Below are 20231 nucleotides of genomic sequence, written 5' to 3'. Positions count from 1 at the left end.
TGCCCCTCTCTGACTCCACCTCCGACGCAAGAGTGGGGCGGGGCAGCTCCCGGCAGCGTCCGGAGCCAGACTCGTCCCTCCCCAGAGACTGCGCCTGCGCGGGCACGGGACAACCTCTCCGCGATGACTGTGAGTGGTCCAGGGACCCCCGAGCCCCGGCCGGCCACCTCCGGGGTGCGTACCCAATCCCCGCGCCATCACCCCTTCGCACCCGCCCTGACCATCCCAGGCCTCATTCTCCCCATCCATGAGGCTCGTGCCTATCCCTCCTCTTCTCCAGGGCTCTGCCCCGAACCCCCTCCGACGTTTCCGCCCCCTTTCTCTCTACAGGCCAGCTCAGTGGAGCAGCTGCGGAAAGAGGGCAACGAGCTGTTCAAATGTGGAGACTACGAGGGCGCCCTGGGGGCCTACACTCAGGCCCTGGGTCTGGACGCGACGCCCCAGGACCAGGCCATTCTGCACCGGAACCGGGCCGCCTGCCACCTCAAGCTGGTGAGGGAGCCTGGCGCTCTTCCCTTGCCTGCCGGGCCCCGGTTCGCCCATCTCAGCTGATGCTTGGGCCCCAGCTGGGAATTCAAGCTCCCAGGCCATCCCCGCTTGCCAGATGTCTTTTGCACCTCAGCGTGAAGGGGGATCGGGTGACCTTGGACAGCGAGAGTACCCCTGCTGCCTGGTTAGTGCCCCGAAAGGGAGATGACCATTCTTTCAGGCTCCTGTCTTTCTCTTATAGGAAGATTACGACAAAGCAGAAACAGAGGCATCCAAAGGTAGGGGAATGGTGGACCCTCGTGTGGAGCTGTAGGGCTTCTGTGGTGGGCAAGGACTCTGGGACCGCTGCACCATCACATTCTCCTCCTTTGGCCCCAGAGACACATCTGCCTGCTTTCTTTCCCACTGCCTCGGGCCTTTCCTTTTCTGCAGCTACCCTCACCTTTTCTGAGGCTGAAGCACCGAGCCCCACATTCGTCCCCCTACCTTCTTCTGGCCTTTCCTCGAGATCTTTCCCTACTGCTCTTGCCTGGAGATGGTGGCCTCATGGGTGCTGACAGCGCTCCTGTTTGTGCTCAGCCATTGAAAAGGATGGTGGGGATGTCAAAGCACTCTACCGGCGGAGCCAAGCCCTAGAGAAGCTGGGCCGCCTGGACCAGGCTGTCCTTGACCTGCAGAGATGTGTGAGCTTGGAGCCCAAGAACAAAGTTTTCCAGGAGGCCTTGCGGAACATAGGGGGCCAGATTCAGGAGAAGGTATGTGAGTGACCCAGAGAGGTGGAAGCTTGACCGGTGGTGGTGAAGGGATCTGGGCCAGGGTGCAGACACAGTTCTCCAGACAAGAGATACTGATGGCAAGTGAACATATAGAATTCTGGTTAACCTTTCCTGTGGCCAGGGAAAAGCAAATTAAGATGACAGCGTGTGCCGGGCGCGGTGGCTCAAGCCTGTAATCCCAGCACTTTGGGAGGCCGAGGCGGGTGGATCACGAGGTCAGGAGATCGAGACCATCCTGGCTAACATGGTGAAACCCCGTCTCTACTAAAAATACAAAAAACTAGCCGGGCGTGGTGGCGGGCGCCTGTAGTCCCAGCTACTCGGAGGCTGAGGCGGGAGAATGGCGTGAACCCGGGAGGTGGAGCTTGCAGTGAGCCGAGATCGCGCCACCGCACTCCAGCCTGGGCGACAGAGCGAGACTCCGTCTCAAAAAAAAAAAAAAAAAAAAAAAAAAAAAAAAAAAAAGATGACAGCGTGTTACTGTTGATTTGGAGGTCTGTTTGGCAGACATTTAAAAGTTTGTATACTTTTCAAGAAGGAGAGAGGCAGACACATCAGTGGTGAGGCTGGTACAGCTCTTTTGGAGAGTACTTTAGCATATCAAATTTGAAATGAGCGTATCTTTTGATCCCATATGTTTACTTCTTGCTGTTTCTCTCACAGAAACCTTGCCCACATGCACAAGTAGACATGTGTATGTTTATTTCAGCCTTTTTTGTAGTAAAAGCTTGGAACTTGCCTAAATGCCCAGCCATAGAGGAATGGCTGAATAAATTGGGTAATGTCCTTACTAGAGACTCTTATATAGTTACTGAGAATGGGTAGATACACACATATTGAAATGGAAAGCTCTGGGACACTTGTTGAATAAACAAAGCAAAATAGGCAGGGCATGCTGTCTCATGCCTGTAATCCCAGTGCTTTGGGAGGCCAAGACGGGACGATCACTTGAGGCTAGGAGTTTGACACCAGCCTGGGCAGCATAGTGAGACCCTGTTGCTACCAAAACTTAAAAAGTTAGCTGGGTGTGTTGGCACACCCTTGTAGTCCCAGCTACTTGTGAGGCTGAGGCAGGAGAATCCTTTGAGCCCTGGATTTTGCAGTTACAGTGAGCTATGATCGTGTCACTGCACTCCAGCCTGGATGACAGAGTGAGGCCCTGTCTCTTTTGAAAAAGAAAAGAAGAAAAATATATGATAACACATATAGTATTATATCATTTATGTTAATGATCCCCTGCATAGCAAAATAATACTATATTTTTTCTGTGGGTACACTTGGGTATGTAAATACAAAGGAAAATATTTAATTTAATTTATTTATGTATTTATTTATTTATTTTTTGAAACAGAGTCTTGCTGTGTTGCCCAGGCTGGAGTGCAGTGGCGTGATCTCAGCTCACTGCAACGTCTGCCTCCCAGCTTCAAGCAGTTCTCCTGCCTCTGCCCCCCAAGTAGCTGGGACTGGGACTACAGGGGCGTGCCACCATGCCCAGCTAAGTTTTTGTACTTTTAATAGAGACAGGGTTTCACTGTGTTGGCCAGGATGGTCTGGAGCCCCTGACCTCGTGATCTGCCCACCTCGGCCTCCCAAAGTGCTGGGATTACAGGTGTGAGCCACTGCACCCAGCTGAAAATATTTTATTTTTAAAATTTATTTTTATTTTTATTTTTTTGTTTATGTATTTTGAGACAGGGTCTCACTCTGTCACCCATGCTGGAGTACAACCTCTGCCTCCCAGGCTCAAGCAATCCTCCCACCTCAGCCTCCCAAGTAGCTGGGACAATGCGTGTCACCACGCTCGCCTAATTTTTATATTTTTGGTAGAGACAGGGTTTTACTGTGTTGCCCAGGTAGCTGGTCTTGAGCTCCTGGGCTCAAGGGATCTACCCACCTCAGCCTCCCAACTTGCTGGGATTATAGGTGTGAGCCATGGCACTGGGCCAAATATGCATTTTTGTTTCTTTATTTTTTCAGGAAAATATTTTATTTATTTATTTTTTTGAGACTGAATCTCACTCTGTCGCCCAGGTTGGAGTGCAGTGGCGTGATCTCAGCTCACTGTAAGCTCCACCTCCTGGGTTTACGCCATTCTCCTGCCTCAGCCTCCAGAGTAACTGGGACTACAGGTGCCTGCCACCATACCCGGCTAATTCTTTCGTATTTTTAGTAGAGACGAGGTTTCACCATGCCAGCCAGGATGGTCTCGATCTCCTGACCTCATGATCCACCTGCCTTGGCTTCCCAAAGTGCTGGGATTACAGGCATGAGCCACCGTGTCAGGCCTAGGAAAATATTTTAAAAGATATACATCAAAATGATAACATTGCAACCCCTGGGGAAAGGAATGGGATTGAGAGGACTTTCCAAAGGAGACTGCATCACCTGTTCATATTTTTTTAATAAAGAGAAGTTGTATAAAATATATATGTTTTTAAATTAGGAGAAAAGAATCTAAAGACCATTATGAACTATAACCAAGCTCAAATTCACCAGATAATTTGATGTTAAAATGCTGACACAGTGGAAGCAGATAACATGATGGCAGACACCTCACTGAAATGTTGAAACCTGGGAAAGCAAATAGGTTTTCTCTCTCAGTGCCAACTCTGATTGGCAGTGGCTGCCCAGAATCCTATGTTGAGAAGAATTAGGAAGCAGATTGCCTGAACTGAGCCGGGGAACATGCCATGACTGGTTAGTCATGGCTGCCATGGGTGCGAGAGAGAAAGGCAGGTGGCCCACATGCTAGGCTTGTGCCACCATCTATGCCCAGGACTCTGGGGGGTGGGGGTAGGCCTAGAATGATCTTGCCCATTCAGATTATTATTATTATTGAGACAGAGTCTCACCCTGTCACCCAGGCTGGAGAGCAGTGGCAGGATCTCTGCTCTCTGCAACCTCTGCCTCCCAGGTTCAAGCGATTCTCCTGCTTCAGCCTCCTGAGTAGCTGGGATTACAGGCGTCTGCCACCACACCCAGCTAATTTTTGTATTTTTAGTAGAGACGGGGTTTCACCATGTTGGCCAGGCTAGTCTCGAACTCCTGACCTCAGGTGATCCGCCTGCCTCGGCCTCCCAAAGTTTTGGGATTACAGGCGTGAGCCACTGTGCCCAGCTCAGATTATTTTTAAAACAGTCCAAAGAGATTTCTGGAGCTAAAGGAAGTGTTAGCAACTACCTCACAATCTGCCAGCTCCCTGGCAGGAGTTATAAATGCTTAGTTCAGTGCCATGGGCAGCCCATTCACACTGCCACAACGTAGATGGCACCACTGTGAGTGGGTTGCTTTGTAGCTGACAGGATGCCTCCCCTCCCGAAAGGCACTACAGCATGGGCGCTTCCCCTGCTGCCCAAGCAGGAAATCGCTCAGAAAGAAAAACAACTGCGGGAAATTTAGGAGGCACTGCCAGGCATGTCTCTTCCTGCCCAGGGTAGCTAGGTGCTAGCCCTGAGCCTAGACATCTTCACTGTGCCTCCCAGAGTGAGGAGCCAGAGACAAATGAATAGGGAATATGATGTCTCTGGCCAAGAGCCATGATTTCTTCCATGCTTTGTTGGTTTGTCTAGGTGCGATACATGTCCTCGACGGATGCCAAAGTGGAACAGATGTTTCAAATACTGTTGGACCCAGAAGAGAAGGGCACTGAGAAAAAGCAAAAGGTATAGGCCCCGGGCTGAGTCAGTAAGTGAGCTCCCACAAGAGCCACCCATCCATAGTACCCTTCACCCATGTAGGCCCCAAAAGCCCCTGCTACCCTGCTCTGCAGCTCCTCCAATCGTGCAGCTGGGCTCATGGGGCCTGGATGGGAGGTCTGAGGGTCTGGGGCTTTAGCGTGAACCAAGGAGTTCACAGAGTGCCTTGCTGGCCAAGCCCTGTGCCAGGAGCTGGGTGTACGGAGGTAACTGAGGCACTGTCCCAGCCCCTCAGGCTGTGCTGGGGACTCATTTGCTCTAACCATCAATTCTGAGAGAAGGCTCTTCCCTCTACTTACAGAGGATAAACTTCAAAGAGGTTATTTTTTGGCCATGATCATTCAACTGTGAAGTGGAAGCAGTGAGGTCTGGGGCTCAGGGCCCCTGCTCACCAGTGCTGCGTCCTATGCCACGTGCAGTGTCAACATTATAATGTACTTCCTTTGACGTAGGCTTCTCAGAACCTGGTGGTGCTGGCCAGGGAGGATGCTGGAGCAGAGAAGATCTTCCGGAGCAATGGGGTTCAGCTCTTGCAACGTCTGCTGGACACGGGAGAGACTGACCTCATGCTGGCAGCTCTGCGTACACTGGTTGGCATTTGCTCTGAGCATCAGTCACGGGTAGGTGGAGTGGAGAGGCTGCTTACTGCTTCAGTCCCTTTGTCTGTCCATCCGTCCCTCCGTCCACCTATCTGCTCATCTGCCCATCCACTCATCTACCCATCCATCCATCCATCCACTCTTCCACCCACCCTCTACCCCTTATCTTATTCTAAAAAGACCTTAGGCCAGTCATGGTGCCTCACACCTGTAATCCCAGCACTTTGGGAGGCTGAGGCAGGTGGATCACTTGAGGTTTCAAGACTAGCCTGGGGGACATGGAGAAACCCCATCTCTACTAAAAATAAAAAAATTAGCCAGGCGTGGTGGTGTGCGCCTGCAATCCCAGCTAGTCAGGAGGCTGAGGCACGAGAATTGCTTGAACTCAGGAGGTGGAGGTTGCAGTGAGCTGAGATGATGCCACTGCACTCCAGCCTGGGTGACAGAGCAAGACTATCTCAAAAAAACAAACAAACAAACGAAAATAACTTAAGGCAGAGTACAAGGAAATACGTGTAACAAGAGAGAAAAAATAAAAATGGGGTGAAAAAGACCAACATAAATTAGGATGAAGTGGGGCTAGCAAGAGCAAAAACAGTCCTGGGGTACCCCAAGCACTTGCTTTGTGGGGGGCTTACAAGTGTGAGCCCCAGCTTTCCTGCAGCCAACTCCCAAAAACACATTGGTCATTGACTCCTTCAATGTCCATATGGCACAAGCAAGCTCATTGCCCAGAAAAGGGCACTTGTCCTTGCTCTAAAGATCAAATTGTCATTTCCTCTGGAGCAGAAAGTCCTCATAGTGAGTGATGTGGTCAGCGATGTCACCACAGCATCTTTTTTTTTTTTTTTTGAGACGGAGGCTCACTCTGTCGCCCAGGCTGGAGTGCAGTGGTACAATCTCGGCTCATTGCAAGCTCCGCCTTCTGGGTTCACGCCATTCTCCTGCCTCAGCCTGCCGAGTAGCTGGGACTACAGGCATCCGCCACCACGCCCGGCTAATTTTTGTGTATTTTTAGTAGAGACGGGGTTTCACCGTGTTAGCCAGGATGGTTTTGATCTCCTGACCTTGTGATCCGCCTGTCTCGGCTTCCCAAAGTGTTGGGATTGCAGGCATGAGTCACTGCACCTGGCCACCACAGCATCTCTTTACCATTGAGACAGTGACCAGACACGTAGGGCTTTGCCCCAACATGATTCTCAGCACGGATGGTGGTGGCCCAGCATGGACAGTTCAGCAAGAACAGTCCTGCTCCTGGGCCAGTGTGGTGAAGTCCACGTCCCCCTCTTACCTGAGCTGGCTTGCTCCAGGGGAGAGGGGACCAAAGACTAGACCCTTGGTTGCTTTTAGGGGAGCCCACAATTCCTAGATAGGAGTGGAACTGTGAAATAGTCAATGAAATCTCTTTAGGCTGAGCTTGGGCTGCATTCTGGGTCTCACAAGGCTAAGATTGGTAAAAGCATATGCATTCTGTTCCCTCCTGCCTTCTGGTCCATCCCAGTTCACAGTCTTGGCCAAGGACACTCAACTGCTAAGTGGAAGCAGTCAGGATCAGGGCTCAGTGGACCAAGCAGGCCTTCTAGGGTTCTCCAGCTTAGAAACAGGGTGGAGAGGTCTCATGGGCCCATTCCGTGCACATTCACATCCCCAGGGTGTGGAAATCCACATCCCCAGGGTGTGGAAAGAACCTCAGGGTTTAGATTGGGGAAGAACTAGACCATTAAGCCTTGTGGTCAGGTAGCTTTGTCTAGGTTTAGGTCTTTTTCTTGGGGAGACATGAGCTAAAGCAACTGCTCCCAGGGCCACAGTATACTGTGTCTTCTCTGGCGCCAAGGAGAGGTAGTAGGGCATTGCTCTGGAATGTTTCCTTTAGGAAGTCTTTCTAACAAAATTATCCTGCCATTACCCTGGGTCATGCCATCTGTTCTGTCTTGGTTTCACCTGGAGCTGGGCCTTCCACCCAATTCTCTCCTTCTGGCCATATTCTCTAACTTACAGTTAGGGATATCTGTGGCTGCCCTTGACCAACTGGAAGCTTCTGTCCACCTCTCCCACCGCAGACAGTGGCAACCCTGAGCATACTGGGAACTCGGCGAGTAGTCTCCATCCTGGGTGTGGAAAACCAGGCTGTGTCCCTGGCCGCCTGCCACCTACTGCAGGTTATGTTTGATGCCCTCAAGGAAGGTGTCAAAAAAGGATTCCAAGGCAAAGAAGGCGCCATCATCGTGGGTGAGTGGAAGCAGGTCTGGGGTCTTTTGGATGTTACTGTCATGGAAGGGATGGGGCTGAGCCAGCCAGGCCAGTTTTTTGGGGACTAGAATTGGAGCTGCAGGTTGTTTGGAATACGGTTTGGTGACGTTATTTTACTCTAGATTCTCAGCAGCCAAGGTGTCTCAGGACAAAGCTGGAGCTCAGTCTGGAGCCTGGGATGTGGATCCCCCCTTCCCTGTGTCTCCCTGGTTTGTTGAAGTTCAAGGGTCAAACAGGGCTGGGCTGCTGTGGAGCCCACTGATGTCTTCTTGTTGCCAGATCCTGCCCGGGAGCTGAAGGTCCTCATCAGTAACCTCTTAGATCTGCTGACAGAGGTGGGGGTCTCTGGCCAAGGCCGAGACAATGCCCTGACCCTCCTGATTAAAGCAGTGCCCCGGAAGTCTCTCAAGGACCCCAACAACAGCCTCACCCTCTGGGTTATTGACCAAGGTAGGTGAAATAGTTCACAAAAACTTGCTTGGGCAGCTGAAGTTTGTTTATCTTTAGGAGTAGTAAGAAAAGTTGTGAGTGGGGCCAGGCATGGTGGATGATGCACTTTGGGAGGCAGGGGGTCACTTGAAGCCAGGAGTTTGAGATTAGCCTGGGCAACATAGCAAGACCCTGTCTCTATGAAAAATTTAAAAAATTAGCTGGGCGTGGTGGTGTGCGTCTGCAGTCCTAGCTACTCCAGAGACTGAGGTGCGAGAATTACTTAACCCTGGGAGGTCAAGGCTTCAGTGAGCTATGATTGCATCACTGCAGTACAGCCTGGGCAACAGAGGGAGACCCTGTCTCAAAAAAAAAAAAAAAAAAGGAAGAAAAGTTGTGATTATCTCCAGCCATGTGTCTGCACTGAAGTGCGTCCTTTGGCCCAGGAGGATGCTGGAACTGAGAAGATCTTCCAGAGCAATGGGATTCAGCTCTTGCAACACCTACTAGACATAGGAGCTACCCTTAGGGGGCTCAAAGTTAGACTCTTCTATCATATGTGTGTGCAGATACATGCACATTGAATGGGCCTGCAAGCAGGTTAGCAGAGAGGCTGGATTAGCTTTCTGTATCTTTTTTTGTTTTGAGATGGAGTCTCACTCTGTCGCCCAGGCTGGAGTACAGTGGCACGATCTCAGTTCACTGCAGCCTCCGTTTCCCAGGTTCAAGCAATTCTCCTGCCTGAGCCTCCTGAGTAGCTGGCATTACAGGCACACATCAGTATGCCCTGCTAATTCTTGTATTTTTAGTAGAGATGGAATCTCACCATATTGGCCAGGCTGGTCTCGAACTCCTGACCTCAAACAATCCACCCACCTTGGTGTCCCAAAGTGTTGCGATTACAGTCATGAGCCATTGCGCCTGGCCCCTGTTTTTTTTTAGTGAGCATGTATTACTTCCATACTTAGAGGAAAAAATAAAGGTAGATATATCAATTCATCTCTCTTTTCCCCTAAAACATAAATAAGAGCTGGGTGCGGTGCTTCGTGCCTATAATCCCAGCACTTTGGAAGGCCGAGGTGGGCAGACCATGAGATCAGGAGTTTGAGACCAGCCTGGCCAACATAGTGAAACCCCATCTCTACTAAAAGATACAAAAAATTAGCCGGGCGTGGTGGCACGCACCTGTAATCCCAGCTACTCTGGAGGCTGAGGCAGGAGAATCGCTTGAACCCAGGAGGCGGAGGTTGCAGTGAACTGAGATCGCGCCATTGCACTCCAGCCTGGGCAACAGGGCGAGACTGTCTCAAAAAAAAAAAAAAAAAAAAAGATAAATAAGAAAAGCTCTGCAAAGGCCCTGCATGAGCAGGGCCTTTCACAATGATCCTGTGAGGTGTGGATATTGTGTTCACAATGATCCTATGAGGTGTGGATATTCCTTTCCCCTTAGTTTTACAGATGAGGAACCTCAAAGCTCCAGAGCATTTGGCCCCAGGGGCAGGGTTGGCATGCAGGCCTCACTTCTGAGGTCCTTCCCGATCCTATAGCTGCCTCCCTTAGGTAGCAGATCAGCTAAGCAGATTCTCTGGGCTGCCCTGGACGCAGTTGTCAGAACTCTGTAGCCTTCTTGTCTTGCTTTTCTCCGCATCTCCTAGGAAGCCTCTTCCTTTTACTTGTAGGGGTTGTAACTAGTATTCTGATTTCTAAATGGGGTGTCTTTTCAGGTCTGAAAAAGATTTTGGAAGTTGGGGGCTCTCTACAGGACCCTCCTGGGGAGCTTGCAGTGACCGCGAACAGCCGCATGAGCGCCTCCATTCTCCTCAGCAAGCTCTTTGATGACCTCAAGTGTGATGCAGAGAGGGAGAATTTCCACCGACTCTGTGAAAACTACATCAAGTAAGGAAGTCTGTTTCACCTCCTGTTGCCAGGGATTCCAGCAAAAAAGTTCTGACTCCTTGAGGAGGGGCAGAAATGAAAGGTTTCCAGCAGAAAGAGTAGGCTTAGGGAGGACTAGTTGGGGGCTGGACGAAGGGAAAGTGGCCCCAAGGCCCACTTCCTGTTCCAAAGTGGCCTCCCCCGGGAGGTTCTTTCTCAAATCAATGTTCCAGTAATGCAACAAATGCCATCAAGCACGTACTGGGTTTACCAAGCACTTCCTACGCATCTGTTCTCACACAGGTGAAACATGACAGTCCTAATTATTTTTTTTGAGACGGAGTTTCACTCTTGTTGCCCAGGCTGGAGTGCAATGGCACGATCTCGGGTCACCGCAACCTCCGCCTCCCAGAGTTCAAGCAATTCTCCTGCCTCAGCCTCCTGAGTAGCTGGGATTACAGGCATGCGCCTGTGAGGTCTCGAACTCTGACCTCACACCTGAGGTGATCTGCCTGCCTTGGTCTCCTAAAGTGCCGGGATTACAAGCGTGAGCCACTGCGCCTGGGCAACAGTCCTTATTCTTAAATGAGATTATAGGCTGGGCGCGGTGGCTCACGCCTGTAATCCCAGCACTTTGGGAGGTAGAGGCAGGTGGATCACCTGAGGTCAGGAGTTCGAGACCAACCTGGCCAACATGGTGAAACCCCATCTCTACTAAAAATAAAAAAAATTAGCCAGGCATGGTGGTGGATGCCTGTAATCCTAGCTACTTGGGAGGCTGAAGCAGGAGAATCGCTTGAACCTAGGAGGTGGAGGTTGCAGTGAGCCGAGATCACGCCATTGCACGCCAGCCTTGGGGACCGAGTGAGACTCTGTCTCAAAAAAAAAAAAGAAAAAAAAAAAAAAAATCAAAGGAACTTACAGCTGTTGGGGAGAAAACTGATGATAAATTATGAAATAAGCAGAATCATTTCAGAGCTTAAGTCCAGGAAGGGACATCAATGGTGATGTGGGAGTAACCTGTGTTAGATACTATGTCAGGGAAGGCTCGAGTGAAAGTGTCGATAAAGAAAATCAGCCACTATTGTCCAGGTGGAAACGTCCTAGTCCTCCCATTGGCAACTTTCCTGCTGTTTCTGCCCAAGTAGTGCAGGTGCCTGGCCAGTGGAGGGGAAGGGAGGAAAGAAGAGTCCCTTTATGTTGGCCTTGGTGTGACAGCTGTCACCCTGTGCCCCTCAGGAGCTGGTTTGAGGGCCAAGGGCTGGCCGGGAAGCTACGGGCCATCCAGACGGTGTCCTGCCTCCTGCAGGGCCCGTGTGACGCTGGCAACCGGGCCTTGGAGCTGAGCGGTGTCATGGAGAGTGTGATTGCTCTGTGTGCCTCTGAGCAGGAGGAGGAGCAGCTGGTGGCCGTGGAAGCTCTGATCCACGCAGCCGGCAAGGCTAAGCGGGCCTCATTCATCACTGCCAATGGTGTCTCACTGCTGAAGGACCTATATAAGCGCAGTGAGAAGGACAGCATTCGCATCCGAGCCCTGGTGGTGAGATGGTGGGCCTGGGGTGGGTGGGCAGGCAGCCAGGCAGGGGTCCTGGTCCAGCTGGTATTGCAGGGTGCGGTCCCAGCACACTCTAGATGAAAATAAGGAATATTGTAATTCTAAAAAAATTAGCCAGACTTGGTAGTGCATGCCTGTAGGTCCAGCTACATGGGAGGCTGAGACAGGAGGACTTGAGCTCAGGAGGTTGAGGCTGTAGTGAGCCACCCATGTCACTGCACTTCTGCCTGGGCAACAGAGCAAGACCCTCTCTAAAATGAATGAATGAATGAATGAATGAATAAGATTCTGGGCCTTGTTGTGGCCAGAGACGTGGGCATGGCTCCTCCCACCACAGGGCTTAAGGCTGGGCCTACAGGGGTCATGCAGCGTTCCCGGGAACTGGTGGTTTGGGGGTTTGGGGACTACCTGGCCCTCCATGAACCTGTTGTGGCTGTGCACCCTGTGGAAGCTGGTCTTCCTCCATGGGGCACTCAGTCCTGGATTTCTCCATCCCATAAGGATTTTGGCTGTGGCTGAAGCACGTGTCCTCTCCCCACACACCTCTCCACTACACCTGCAGAGGGCTTCTTTGTGCGACGTGGAAGGAAACAGAGCCATTCTCAGTGTGGCCTGGGAAGGGGTTGGGCCCATGACGGTCCAGTGGCCAGCACGTCAGTGTCTGCAGATGCTGTGTCATGTGGCCACCCACTAGCTGATTTTGCTGCCACATGCTCTAGGTGGTGGTCTGGAGGGAGAGGGTGCTGATTTGTCTGTGTAGCCTCCAGCGGGCCATGGCAGAGTGCCAGGGAGGGAGTCCAAGCCAGGTATGGAGGAGCTTAGCTCCTGCCTCCTTCCCCAGAGGCCAACTGGTCTTGCCCTCTTCCTCCAGGGACTCTGTAAGCTTGGTTCGGCTGGAGGGACTGACTTCAGCATGAAGCAGTTTGCTGAAGGCTCCACTCTCAAACTGGCTAAGCAGTGTCGAAAGTGAGTCGTCTGGCCTTGCTGTGGTCCCCCACCTGTGGGATAGATCTTAAGACACGAGGGTCTGGGTGGGAGTTGGGGCCTCCTCCCTGTCCTGCTCTCAGGCTCAGGCAGGGGCTGCAGTCTGGATCCTGGTACGTGAACTGCTTCTATACATTGAAGGGATGCCCAAACCCTTGGTTTTTCCCCCTTGGCCTTGGTGTGCTCCTCCCTACCCCGAATCCTGAGGGTTGTCCACTATCCTGCATGTCCCCAGGTGGCTGTGCAATGACCAGATCGATGCAGGCACTCGGCGCTGGGCAGTGGAGGGCCTGGCTTACCTGACCTTTGATGCCGACGTGAAGGAAGAGTTTGTGGAGGATGCGGCTGCTCTGAAGGCTCTGTTCCAGCTCAGCAGGGTAGCTCTGTGGTTCCTGCTATCTGCCTGGAGACACTGTCTAGGATTAGAGCTTATCAGGCTTTCTTGGCAGGGCTTGGCCAATGGGGTCTTTTGACTCCAGGGAGGAGGGCTGGTGACTGAGTGGCTTCTCCGTGTAGTGTGGGCACATTGGCCAGCACCAGTGGTGTTAGCAAGGACGTTCTTCTTGGAGGAGCTGGGGAGGTCAAGTTTGTAAGCTCCCAAAATCTGGGGCCTGGGGAGCTTCCTGAATTCATCCTGTACCCAAGGGTCCCAGCTGAGGGTGGAACTGGGGGCCTGGGCCTGGACAGCATTTATCTGAGTGCTGCTCTGCCCCGGGATGCCCATGTGAATGCCTCTCTGTCCTGGCAGTCTGAGGAGAGGTCAGTGCTCTTTGCGGTGGCCTCGGCGCTGGTGAACTGCACCAACAGCTATGACTATGAGGAGCCTGACCCCAAGATGGTGGAGCTGGCCAAGTATGCCAAGCAGCACGTGCCTGAGCAGCACCCCAAGGTGAGGGGCCGCCAGAGGGGCTGGAGGGTTCCCCACCATGGGGACCAGCTAACCCAGGGTATCCACAGCAGAAAACCTCTCTTTTTTTTTTTTTTTTTTTTTGAGACGGAGTCTCGCTCTGTCGCCCAGGCTGGAGAGCAGTGGCGCAATCTCGGCTCATTGCAAGCTCTGCCTCCTGGGTTCACGCCATTCTCCTGCCTCATCCTCCTGAGTAGCTGGGACTACAGGCGCCCGCCACCACACCCAGCTAATTTTTTTGTATTTTTAGTAGAGATAGGGTTTCATTGTGTTAGCCAGGATGGTCTTGATCTCCTGACCTCGTGATCCGCCTACCTCAGCCTCCCAAAGTGTTGGGATTACAGGCGTGAGCCACTGCGCCCAGCCAACAGCCTCCCTTTTAAGCCAGTTTGTTTCCCTTTGTCTGGCTGTTTTATTTATTTATTTTATTTTTTATTTTTATTTTTTGAAACGGAGTCTTGCTCTGTCGCCCAGGCTAGAGTGCAGTGGTGTGATCTTGGCTTACTGCAAGTCTGCCTCCCGGGTTCACGCCATTCTCCTGCCTCAGCCTCCTGAGCAGCTGGGACTACAGGTGGCCACCACCAAGCCCGGCTTATTCTTTGTATTTTTAGTAGAGACAGGGTTTCACCGTGTTAGCCAGGATGGTCTCAATCTCCTGACCTTGTGGTCCGCCCGCCTCGGCCTCCGAAAGTGCTGGGATTACAGGCATGAGCCACCGCGCCTGGCCTGTCTGGCTGTTTTATTTCCCAGTTCCTCAACTGCTGCTGTGAGAAGGGTCCCCCTTTCTCTGTGAGTCAGTCCAGGCCCCTCTCCTAAGCTGTCTCCTCCCCCAGGACAAGCCGAGCTTCGTGCGGGCTCGGGTGAAGAAGCTGCTGGCGGCGGGTGTGGTGTCGGCCATGGCGTGCATGGTGAAGACGGAGAGCCCTGTGCTGACCAGTTCCTGCAGAGAGCTGCTCTCCAGGTAAGCCAGCCTTGGTGGGAGCCAACCTTTCCCAACTCCTGAGCCTCAGGGCTGCGGATGTGGCTCCAGAGGATGTAGGTTCCAGTGCTGTGGGCCTCTTAGAGCGACAGGGGCTGCCTGCCTGGCTGCCATCCTTGCTGAGCCCAGAAGCAGAGCGTCTGCCTGCCAGAGTCCCAGAGCCGCCTGCGCACCACTGCCTTCTCCCCACAGGGTCTTCCTGGCTTTGGTGGAAGAGGTAGAGGACCGAGGCACTGTGGTTGCCCAGGGAGGCGGCAGGGTAAGCTGGTTTATACCCCCCTTCCTGATGGCTGAGCCGTCAGCCTATAAAACATGACTCAGCAGCTGCCATGCTAGAGCTGGGTGTTAGATGTGGGACAGAAAAACATTATTCATGGCCAGAGGAACATTGTCCCGCTGAGAGAGTGACACGGAAGTGGGCAGGCTCCTTGGCCCCTCCACACTGGTGGCTGTGAAGGTCCTAGGCTCTGCTATTCCTTTGTCTCATTTACCTCCATGGCCCTGGTGCCCAGCACAATCCATGTCCAGCCCTTATGAGGTGTTTCAGGAAGTGTTTGGGTGCAGAGGGTGTGCACAGGGAGTCAAGCCTGGGGAGAGGGAGGAGGGTAAAGGTGGGACGGTCAGGGACTGGGGACCTGATAGTTGGGGTCTTACACTCCCAGGCATGTCCTAAGCAGTGACGGGCTTGTTCCTACAGGCACTGATCCCGCTGGCCCTGGAAGGCACGGACGTGGGGCAGACAAAGGCAGCCCAGGCCCTTGCCAAGCTCACCATCACCTCCAACCCCGAGATGACCTTCCCTGGTGAGCGGGTGCGTATCTTCCTGCCCCATCCTTTCTACTCCCTCCGTCCCTGATGGCTTGTGGGCTGGGCTGTAGCTCCCCTTTGGGACCAGCAGGAAGTTTCAGCTTTGCCAAACCCTGGGGCAGGGAGGACAGCCTGAGACAGCAGTACTCTCTTAGGGGTGGGCTCCTCCCTGCAGGGTTGGTGGGGCTTGTGGGGCCTGCAGCAAGTACCCGACAGGTGGGTGCATGTTGCAGATCTATGAGGTGGTCCGGCCCCTTGTCTCCCTGCTGCACCTCAACTGCTCAGGCCTGCAGAACTTCGAGGCGCTCATGGCCCTAACAAACCTGGCAGGGATCAGCGAGAGGCTCCGGTAAGGTCCCTTGGGATTGCGGGGCCTGGACCAGGCATCAGGATTTGGAATATCCCCCACAGCAGTTTACACAGTGGGAAATGCTCCTCGGTCATTGGCTTCTGTGAGCCTCACAGTGACTCCTCTGCATCATTAGAGAGGAGGAGACAGGCCGAGAGGCAGCATGGCATGGCAGACTCTAGAGTCAGACTGCCTAGCTTCCCTGATTGCAAATGGGTAACCTCAGGCAAGTTATTTAACTGCTCTGCCTCAGTTTTTCCCTCTGTGAAATGGGATGATTATAGTACCTACCTCATGGCATAGTGATGAGAATAAAATGAGAAAATACACTTAAAAGTACTTACTACATGGGTACCTGGCCCCTAGCATTGTGCCATACCAGCATGTTTTAGTTTTTTTTTTTTTTTTGAGACGGAGTGTTGCTCTGTTGCCCAGGCTAGAGTACAGTGGTACAATCCCAGCGCGCTGCAACCTCCACCTCCCAGGTTTAAGTGATTCTCCTGCTTCAGCCTCCTGAGTAGCTGGGATTATAGGTGCACGCCACCACGCCCAGCTAATTTTTGTATTTTTCTAGAGACATGGTTTCACCACGTTGGTCAGGCTGTTCTAGATTTCCTGACCTTGTGATCTGCCCACCTCAGCCTCCCAAAATGCTGGGATTACAGGCATGAGCCACTGCGCCCGGCCAGCATGTTTTAGTTTTATTACTAACTGTGACTTTGAACATATTACTCATTACTTAGCCCGTTTCCTATTCTGCAGAACAGTAGTGATGATGATCACACTAGTACCTTTACCGTAGGGCCATGGTGAGGATTAAGTAAGATGATCCAGGTGCCTGGTCAGGGTAAATACTCAGATGAGGCCGGGCACGGTGGCTCACGCCTGTAATCCCGACACTTTGGGAGGATGAGGCAGGAGGATCACTGGAGCCCAGACGTTCAAGCCAGTCTGAGCAATGTAGTAATACCTCGTCCCTATTTAAAAAAGAAATTAAGGAGAACATCAGGAACAATAGCTAATGGATGCTGGGCTTTTAATACCTGGGTGATGGGATGATCTGTGCAGTAAACCACCATGGCACACGGTTACTTATGTAACAAACCTGCACATCCTACACATGTACTGCTGAACTTAACAGTTGGAAAAAAAATTAGCAAGGTGTGGTGGCATGCACCTGTAGTCCCAGCTACTAGAGAGGCTGAGGCAGGAGGATCATTTGAGCCTGGGGGATCAATGCTACAGCAGTGAGCTGTGATCATGCCACTGTACTCCAGCCACTGTACTCCAGGGTGACAGAGTGAGATCCTGCCTCAAAAAAACACAAAAGCAAAAACCCTCAAATGTTAGGCATTAGCCTCACCATCACAACCACCCTGGTCTTCTGCCTCCTAATTTTGAGTATTTTCCACAATCCTATGCTATTTCCCAGGCCTGGTTAGAAGGCTAAGAAGCACTGTAGTTCCTGTCTGGTGCAAGAGGGTCCTTGGACATTGCCAAGAGAAATCCTCAGCCCAGGACTTGATTGCATGAGGGTGTGGATGCAAGGGTGGAGCGGATGTAGAAACTCTGATGATGCTGCCTGTGTTAGTCTGTTCTTGCATTGCTGTAAAGGAATACCTGAGACTAGGTAATTTATAAAGAAAAGAGGTTTAATTGGTTCATGGTTCTACAGGCTGTGTAAGTATGGCATCAGCATTTGCTTAGCTTCTGAGGAGGCCTCAGAGAGCTTTTTCTCATAGTAGAAGGCAAAGCAGGAGCAGGCACGTCACCTGGTGAAAGGAGGAGGAAGAGACAGTGGGGGGAGATGCCACACACTTTTTTTTTTTTTTTTTTTTGAGATGGAGTCTCCCTCTGTCATCCAGGCTGGAGTGCAGTGGCATGATCTTGGCTCACTGCAACTTCCACCTCCTGGGTTCAAGCGATTCTCCTGCTTCAGCCTCCCCAAGTAGCTGGGACTACAGGTGCGCACCACCACGCCCAGCTAATTTTTTTTTTTGTATTATTAGCAGAGACAAGGTTTCACCACGTTGGCCAGGCTGGTCTCGAACTCTTGACGTCAAGTCATCTGCCTGCCTCGGCCTCCTAGAGTGCTGGGATTACAGGTGTGAGCCACCACACTCGGCCGAGATGCCACACACTTTTAAACAACCAGATCTCATGAGAACTCATTATCACGAGGACAGCACCAAGCCATGAGGGACCCATCCCATGACCCAGTCACTTCCCATCAGGCCCTACCTCTAACACTGGGGATTACAGTTCAACATTAGGGTTAGAAGGGACAACATCCAAACTGTATCCCTGCTGGTTCCTCCTCTGGCCCTGCAGGCAGAAGATCCTGAAGGAGAAGGCTGTGCCCATGATAGAAGGCTACATGTTTGAGGAGCATGAGATGATCCGCCGGGCAGCCACAGAGTGCATGTGTAACTTGGCCATGAGCAAGGAGGTAAGGGTTGATCCAGGTGCTCATGACAGGTGGGGATGCAGAGGTACCTGTGCCCTGGCTGGGCTTTGCACCCAGCTGACTTGGTCCACTCCCCACATCTGGCCACAGGTGCAGGACCTCTTTGAAGCCCAGGGCAATGACCGGTTGAAGCTGCTGGTGCTGTACAGTGGAGAGGATGATGAACTGCTACAGCGGGCGGCTGCCGGGGGCTTGGCCATGCTCACCTCCATGCGGCCCACGCTCTGCAGCCGCATTCCCCAAGTGGTCAGTGCCTCTTCTCAGTGGGGGAGTGGGGACGGACCAGGAACTCCCAGCATGGTGGCAGCTGAAGGGGACAGTCCTAGGGTGTGTGGGTGTGTCCCTTGCCAAGTTTGAGCCTGTTGCTTGGGGGTCATATCTACCCTGTTTCTCACAGACCACACACTGGCTGGAGATCCTGCAGGCCCTGCTTCTGAGTTCTAACCAGGAGCTGCAGCACCGGGGTGCCGTGGTGGTGCTGAACATGGTGGAGGCCTCAAGGCAGATTGCCAGCACCCTGATGGAGAGTGAGATGATGGAGATCTTGTCAGTGCTAGCTAAGGGTGACCAGAGCCCTGTCACAAGGGCTGCTGCAGCCTGCCTGGACAAAGCAGTGGAATATGGGCTTATCCAACCCAACCAAGATGGAGAGTGAGGGGGCTGTCCCTGGGCCCAAGGCTCATGCACATGCTACCTATTGTGGCACAGAGAGCAAGGACAGAAGCAGCTTTGGCTGGTGGTGGCTGGCATGCCCAATACTCTCGCCCCTCCTCGCTTGCTGCCCTAGGATGTCCTCTGTTCTGAGTCAGCGGCCACGTTCAGTCACACAGCCCTGCTTGGCCAGCACTGCCTGCAGCCTCACTGCGAGGGGCCCTTTCTCTGTACTACTGTAGTCAGCTGGGAATGGGGAAGGTGCATCCCAACACAGCCTGTGGATCCTGACGCATCCGGAAGGGCACACACATCAGCAGCCTCACCAGCTATGAGCGTGGCCTGAGCCTGCTATCAGGCCTGCCCCTCCAATAAAAGTGTGTAGAACTCCACTGTGTGCCCTGTCCTTGGGCAGGGAGGGCTGCTGTGGGTGGGAGTCTCTGAGTGTGGATGAGTATGGGTGTGAGCTGGGCGTGGGTGAGTGTGCAATGGAGCTTCACAGTGGCAAAGCCACCTCCATGGAAGGAATCCAGTGGATTCCCCAACCAGGGCCCAAGGAGTTGCTTCTTAATCCTATTGGAGGGACAAAGAGTAAGCCTAGGAAGCTAATCAATAAGAAACTCGCCAGACGTGGTGCCTCAAGCTTGTAATCCCAGCACTTTGGGAGACAGGCAGGTGGATCACTTGAAGTCAGGGGTTTGAGACCAGCCTGGGCAACATGGCAAAACCCTTTCTTTTTTTTTTTTTTTTTGAGGCGGAGTCTGGTTCTCTTGCCCAGGCTGGAGTGCAGTGGCCGGATCTCAGCTCACTGCAAACTCCGCCTTCCGGGTTCACGCCATTCTCCTTCCTCAGCCTCCCGAGTAGCTGGGACTACAGGCGCCCGCCACCTTGCCCGGCTAGTTTTTTGTATTTTTTAGTAGAGACGGGGTTTCACTGTGTTAGCCAGGATGGTCTCGATCTCCTGACCTCGTGATCCGCCCATCTCGGCCTCCCAAAGTGCTGGGATTACAGGCTTGAGCCACCGTGCCCGGCCAAAACCCTTTCTTTATTAAAAACACCAAAAAAAAAAAAAAAAAAAAAAAAAAAAAAAAGAGCAGAGTGTGGTGGTGTGCATTTGTAATCCCAGCTACTTGGGAGGCAGAGGCTGCAGTGATCCAAGAGCGCAGCCTCCCAAAGTGTCGCCTGGGCGACAGAGCCAGACCCTATCTCAAAAAAATATTAAACTATCCTAATAAATCGTTTAGGGTACAGACTCCCATATGCTGGGCCTTCAACACTTTTGTCTTTATATTGGAAGTCGTCTGTGGCCTCTGCGGAGAGGGCGCTTGGGGGTTGGGATTGGTGGCCAGCTGAGCCTGGTTGAAGGACGGTTTGGGCCGCGCCCACCACCCTAGCCTGTTTCAAGGAGGGGTAAGCCCA

General features: G+C 52.5%; 1 protein-coding gene across 3 annotated transcripts; it reads left to right on the top strand.

Moving 5' to 3' along the window:
- The first annotated feature begins 56 nt into the window (after positions 1 to 56).
- UNC45A (unc-45 myosin chaperone A) lies at positions 57 to 19204 on the top strand. 3 transcript variants are annotated; one of them, XM_025392589.1, is made up of 20 exons: positions 57 to 129; positions 331 to 492; positions 731 to 767; positions 1069 to 1244; positions 4835 to 4927; positions 5413 to 5580; positions 7620 to 7788; positions 8089 to 8259; positions 9963 to 10134; positions 11353 to 11653; positions 12540 to 12634; positions 12888 to 13029; positions 13401 to 13541; positions 14393 to 14520; positions 14731 to 14797; positions 15236 to 15349; positions 15579 to 15694; positions 18026 to 18143; positions 18252 to 18407; positions 18559 to 19204. In XM_025392589.1, the coding sequence occupies exons 1-20, from the start codon at positions 124 to 126 to the stop codon at positions 18814 to 18816; spliced, it is 2790 nt and encodes a 929-aa protein (XP_025248374.1). In that variant the 5' UTR covers positions 57 to 123; the 3' UTR covers positions 18817 to 19204. The 3 variants fall into 3 exon arrangements, with proteins under 3 accessions (XP_025248374.1, XP_025248373.1, XP_025248375.1); XM_025392588.1 differs by having other exon boundaries at positions 73 to 174; XM_025392590.1 differs by lacking the exon at positions 13401 to 13541 and having other exon boundaries at positions 73 to 174.
- The last annotated feature ends 1027 nt before the right edge of the window (positions 19205 to 20231 follow it).

This window comes from Theropithecus gelada, chromosome 7b, assembly GCF_003255815.1.
Source record: "Theropithecus gelada isolate Dixy chromosome 7b, Tgel_1.0, whole genome shotgun sequence".
Taxonomy (NCBI): domain Eukaryota; kingdom Metazoa; phylum Chordata; class Mammalia; order Primates; family Cercopithecidae; genus Theropithecus; species Theropithecus gelada.
This window is presented reverse-complemented; position numbering and strand designations above follow the sequence as displayed.

Excerpts from the sequence above, each read along its gene's own strand:
- UNC45A (XM_025392588.1), top strand. The coding sequence starts at position 124 with ATGACTGTGAGTGGTCCAGGGACCCCCGAGCCCCGGCCGGCCACCTCC. Across the intron at positions 5,581-7,619 it reads GCTCTGAGCATCAGTCACGG|ACAGTGGCAACCCTGAGCAT; the intron begins GTAGGTGGAGTG and ends CTCCCACCGCAG. Across the intron at positions 12,635-12,887 it reads CTGGCTAAGCAGTGTCGAAA|GTGGCTGTGCAATGACCAGA; the intron begins GTGAGTCGTCTG and ends GCATGTCCCCAG.